This window comes from Chrysochloris asiatica, unplaced genomic scaffold (genome assembly GCF_000296735.1).
Source record: "Chrysochloris asiatica unplaced genomic scaffold, ChrAsi1.0 scaffold00078, whole genome shotgun sequence".
In the NCBI taxonomy this organism is placed as follows: Eukaryota; Metazoa; Chordata; class Mammalia; order Afrosoricida; family Chrysochloridae; genus Chrysochloris; species Chrysochloris asiatica.
This window is the reverse complement of record NW_006408596.1, coordinates 1140612-1146262: the sequence shown is the minus strand read 5'-3', so window position 1 is coordinate 1146262 and position 5651 is coordinate 1140612. Positions and strand designations below refer to the sequence as shown.

At 44.3% G+C, this 5651-nt stretch overlaps 1 protein-coding gene across 1 annotated transcript in view; it reads left to right on the top strand.

The window, feature by feature from the left end:
* Positions 1-5651, top strand: part of DNAH10 (dynein, axonemal, heavy chain 10) — a 210003-nt gene that overhangs the window by 36692 nt on the left and 167660 nt on the right. The window contains exons 12-14 of the mRNA XM_006865476.1: positions 1485-1610; positions 2968-3140; positions 3517-3668. Of these exons, the coding sequence (XP_006865538.1) occupies positions 1485-1610; positions 2968-3140; positions 3517-3668 (451 nt within the window). The remainder of the gene's footprint in view (positions 1-1484; positions 1611-2967; positions 3141-3516; positions 3669-5651) is intronic.

Genomic DNA, 5651 nt, shown 5'->3' with positions numbered 1-5651 from the left:
ATACCACTGTTGGTCGTTTTGATGTAACTTAGGATTTAATTTTTGGTCTATTTCCTCTTTTGTCTGCTTGTCCCGCTCCACAATCCCCATTCAGTCCTTTTTTCTAGTTGAAACAGTTCAGGGCCGGCTGTGGCCGTTTGGTTTTAATTGGAAACTGTCTCTTTAAATTTCGAGGAGAGCTGCGTGCATGCGTAGTAGAACCCTCCGAGGGTGGGGCTGGGGTGCCCACTAGCTCAGGCACACCTATAGTCACCCGAATGGAGGTGCTCAGACAGCAAGGGATCAATGAACAGCTACCAAAAGAAAAGAATGTGCACACTTTATCTCAGCAGTTCTGCCAGGTGTCTGTGGCCGCTCCGATCCTTTCCCCACGTGTTCTCACCCAAGATGGCGGCTCTTGGAGCAGCCGAGCGTCCTGGACTAGAAAGCAATGGATTTCTTGCTTCTGCCACAAATTCCCCCAGCTGTGAGCCTTCCAACCTTCTAAGTATTCCTTTATATGTGGTTGAGAGTTCTGGGACCATACCCTGAACTTGCTTGGTCGGGTATTCTGTGTTGTTGTTGGCGGAGTGCTCTGCTATACATTCCCCCGATCCGCCATCTTATTTCTTCCCCCCAGACCTTCTTTTTTAAGTAAGCTAACCTTGTGCGTGGTTTAAAGAAGGTGCCCAGTGTTACGTTTGGTGTAAGGTTTAAAGATGATCTCAGGGTAACAGTTTTGGAAGTTCATCCTAGCTGTGTGATATCTTAGACCATCGTACTAAGACGTATGGCAGCCACAATGTGTGTGATGGCTTCATGCACACTACTTCTCAATACCTGTGACACACTCCTTGGGAGAATGGCTCACATCCTCTGGTAACATCTCCTCCAGTCCTGGCCTTTGAGTTCCGTGTGTTGTCTAGCAGGTCTTGGCAAACCAAAAAGTCCAACTCATAAATATTTTGGACTTTGCCATTCATACCATTGATGACTTTAATACCCTCAAACGCCTTTGTGTGTGTGTATGTTTGCAGCAATTGATCCTGAGCGTATTGGAAACAGAAACTGGTAAGTGTTTATGATATGTTACTAATAAATTCCTTTAAACACTCTGCTGTTGTAGATACCAGATCAGTGCATGGGCACAAGTGTGTGCCAACCCAGCTTGATTAATGGAGGCTGGTATTTGATTTTCACTTAATTTTCCACATACCATATAATTCATTACTGTTCTTGGGCGTTTTCTTATTTAAAAATGTATACACCCTCTTCAGTGCATTGACCATTCCACATCTGGACCCTGGGCTACACTTTGCTGATCCCTGACATATAGATTTTCAGCAGTCTCATTTCAAAACAAATCCTCCAAAACATATGAAAATTGGTCTACTTCCTTTTTCAAATTGTGTTGATGGAGTTTTTTTTTTTTTTTTTTTTTTTAAGTAGGGAATGTGAGTGTTATTTCTAAGGACAAAATGACCATGACTTGAATTCTTGAATAGGTTAAACAGAAATATTTGGACGTGGGAAAGAGAATGAAGGAGTACGAAGATCGGAAGTATGAGCAGTGGAGAGACTTAACAGAACAGATCCTCCCGACCCTCATGAAGAAGAGTCTGCTTGCTAAGGTACCTCCCTGGATCCTTTGTCATCTGCCACTGAATCAGCCTCCAACTCCCAGTGACAACAGAATGAAACGCTGCCCGGGCCTTCGCCATCCCCATGGACGGTTGTAGACCAGACTCTCAATCCTTAGGGTTTTCATGGCTGGCTTTTCAAAGTAGATCTCCAGGCCTCTCTTCCTCCTCTGTCTTAGTTAGAAGCGCCACTGAAACCTAGTTAGCATCCTGCGGCACCCAAGGCTCCACTGGCAGATGCATGGTGGCTGTGTATGACCAGGAAGGGAACCTGGGTGTCCTGCAGGGAAGATGCCATTCTGTCCCTGCTCCCGAGTTCCAGGTTAGGGTGGCCATGTAAGATGATGGCATTGATGATTTTCCTCGAGGTTTGTTTTTGTTGACCGTATTCATGAAGTTGATGGGTATTTCCAAAATACCGAGATAAGAAAGGCAGAGGCAGCAAAGAAAGCAAGTGGAGATAGTATGATGTCGTGACAGGAAGACAGGTACAACCTTGCAGACTTCTCAGCCCTTGGCGAGCGGCTTAATTCTGAGTTTCATTTTATCCATTTACATACAAGAATTGGGTCAAATGGGATGAATATGTCAGGTGTTAGTTGAACCTGATGGCAGAGCTGACATGTGATCATTTTGGACCTGCGAAAAAGTGCCATTTCACACGATTTTTCTTACACTTTGCACAGGGCCTAGTACATAGTAAGTGTTCAAGAACTAAGTGTTAGTTGTTAATATCTATATTGTAAATATCCACATTATGATTGTAAGGAGGAGAGGCCTGGGCCTGACTGCGGGTCGGGGGGCAGGGTGTGTGTGGAGCGGGGTGGGAGGTTCTCTGAAGTCGGTACTAAAGTAAGTGAAGAGGGACCAGGTGAAGTCTACAGGGAACTGCATTGCTGAAATCCCACCAGAAGGGACAATGGCTACTCAACTCCAGCCCATCTGTGATGCATTTGATCAGATTTCACAACCTTTTAAATTCTGTACTTCTATAAAGCAAAATCACCCAGTTTTGCAATGTTGGAGACTAACATCCTTTACAAACATGATTTGCCCAACTAAACATGGACCCCAGGTGGTGCCAGCTTCTGTAATCTGTTAGGGCATCCTGGACCCTGTGAATCATCTTCATACCTACTTTTAACTTGGTCCCAAAGATAGACCTGTTGCACTACTTCTGAGAAATCAACCCCTAAAAGCCCCGAAAAGCTCAGTTACATTGTGGCACACAAGGGGCCCCATGAGGTGGCAGTCGGCTGATGGCACCTGGTTTGGTTTTGGTGTATTGATGTGCTTACTTCTTTGATTGCCTTTGTGCCCTTACCCTCATCAAATGTCTCTTCCACAGTCTCTCACCGTCACTGATGAGCCAACCCCATCTGAGCGAGGGGCGGCATTTGTCATAAACTTTTCACCGACTCTTCGAGAAATTATTAACGAGACAAAATACCTGGAACAGTTGGGATTCACGGTCCCTGAATTAGCGAGAAATGTTGCTCTCCAGGAGGACAAACTCCTCAGGTGACAATATTCTCATAAGCCAGCAGTAACCTTCTGGTCCTGGGATCCCTGTCAACTAGCAAAATACATTTTCATTACTTTAGAAATACGTATTAAAACGTATGGTAATCTATTTAAAATGTATTTATGTAATCATTAACTTAAAAATAACTATAAAGTTATTACATGTTAATTTAAGTAGCATTTTCCCCCCATGAAAAGAAGGTATATTTTCCCAAAAGGAGAAAGTGAGGGATAAGAGTGATAAGCATTGTTTTAAGTTTCTGCAAATGTCTCCATCAAATTTTAGTGTTCCTCAGTAGTTCCTCTGTCTGTAATGTTACTGAGCTCTGAGCTGATTTGTCCTCTGCCCCCGTGTCAACACTCTGATGCGCAGGTACACTGATGGCATACAGCGCATGCTGGATCATTACCACATGCTTTTAGGAACGTTAAATGAGGCTGAAGCACTTCTTCTGGATGACCATTCCCAGGAATTAGTCCGAGTGTTCAGACTGGGATATAAGCGGTTAAACTGGAACTCGCTAGGTAAGACGGCTCCTCTGTGTACTGCCTTTCAGACTGTGTGATGCAGAGAATCATTCTTTTAATCTCTGTGTGCATATAGCTATGTGCGGAGTCCTGGGGTGGCACTCTAGGATAAGCTCTGAACTGCAAGGTTAGTGGTCCAGACTCATCACTCACTCTTTGGAAACCCTATATAGGGTTGCTATGAATCAGAACTGACTTGACAACAACATAGATATACAAATAATTTTTTGAGGGTCAATGAAGTGTGCTTTGTGAAACTTAGACTTGACACATGACTTTAATTGGGGCTGTCTGAGTTTAGGAATCCTGGTGACGCTATAGGTTAGGCATTGGGCCATTAATCACAAGGTTGGCAGTTCAAACCCCACAGTTGTTCCTTAAGAGAACGACAAGGCTGTCTGCTCCTGTAAAGATTTACAGTCTTGTAACCCATATGTTACGAATCGGGCTGCTAACCTCAAGGTCAGAAGTTCAAAACTACCAGCTGTTCTGCACGAGAAAGATGAGGCTTTCTGCTCCCGTAAAGATTTACAGCCTCGGAAACCCTGTACAGGGTCACTATGAGTTGGAACTGACTCCATAGCATGTAAGACCACCACCACCACCATATGTAGAGTCATTGTCAGTTGACATCAATTCAATGACAGTAGGTTTGGGGTTGCTGTAATAGAAGTACTACAAATGGGTGGCTTTAACAAACAGAAGAGAATTTTCTCACAGTTTAGGGAGCTAAGAAGCCTGCAGGACACCAGCTCTAGGGGCTGGCTTGCTTTCTCTGTTGGCACTGGGGACAGGCCCTTGCCAAGCTTCCTGTGGTGTGGCATCTGTCCTTTCCATTTGTGCTTGCATCTGTGCCCAATCTGCCCTTTTATCCCTCGGAAGTGATTGACTGAAGACGCACTCTGCACTGAGCACAACAGGAAAAGCCTCATGCTCAGATGGGCTCCCTTCCTTGCTGTTGTTGTTACATGTTGTAGAGTCAGTTCTGACTTCAACGTGACCGTTGCCTAGGGTTCTGAGGCATGGCTGGTGAACCATCCACCTTGTGGTTAGCAATCCAGTCTTTATCGTATAGTGTCACACCATTGTCCAATCCACAGACATGCTGTTGTTGTGGTGTATTATCTAGTCGTTTCGGACTCATGTTGACCCTGTCTTGGGTTTCTGAGAACAGCTGGTGAGTTTGAACTGCCAACTTTTCAATTACCAGTCCTGTTGCACCACACCGGACAGTTTCGACATAAAACCAAACGGCCACCACTCGTCTGTCTGTCGTGCTGTGGTGGCTTGAGTTGCTGTGATTCTGAGGTATTTTAAATAACCAACAGGGTCACCCATGGTGGACAGGTTTCAGATGAGTGTCCAGACAAAGACAGACTAGGAACAAAGAGTGATGAACTACTTCCAAATCGCTAGTCACTGAAAACCTTATGAATAGCAGAGAAACACCATCAGATATAGGGCTGGAAAATAAGCCCTTCAGGTTGGAAGGCACTCAAAATGCGACTGGGGAAGAGATGCCTCCTCAAAGTAGAGTTGACCATGATGACGTGAGTAGAGTTAAGCTTGTGGGAGAAAAACCCACAGAACCTTCATTTGCTGATGGGCCACAACTCAAAATGAAGAGAAACAGCTGTGAACATCCGTTGAAAATCGGAACATGGAATTTATGAAGTATGAATTTGGGAAAATTGGAAGTTGTCAAAAATGAAATGAAACGCATCAACATCGGTATCTTAAGCATTAGTGAGCTGAAATGGACTGGTATTGGCCATTTTGAATCTGACAACCACATGATTTACTACGCAGGGAATGACAAATTGAAGAGGCATGCTGTTGCATTCATCGTTAAAAAGAACATATCCAGATCAGTCATGAGGTATAATGCTGTAAGTGCTAGGATAATATCCATGCGCCTACAGGGAAGCCCAGTTAATACCACTATTATTCAAATTTATGCACCAACCACTAAAGCCAGTG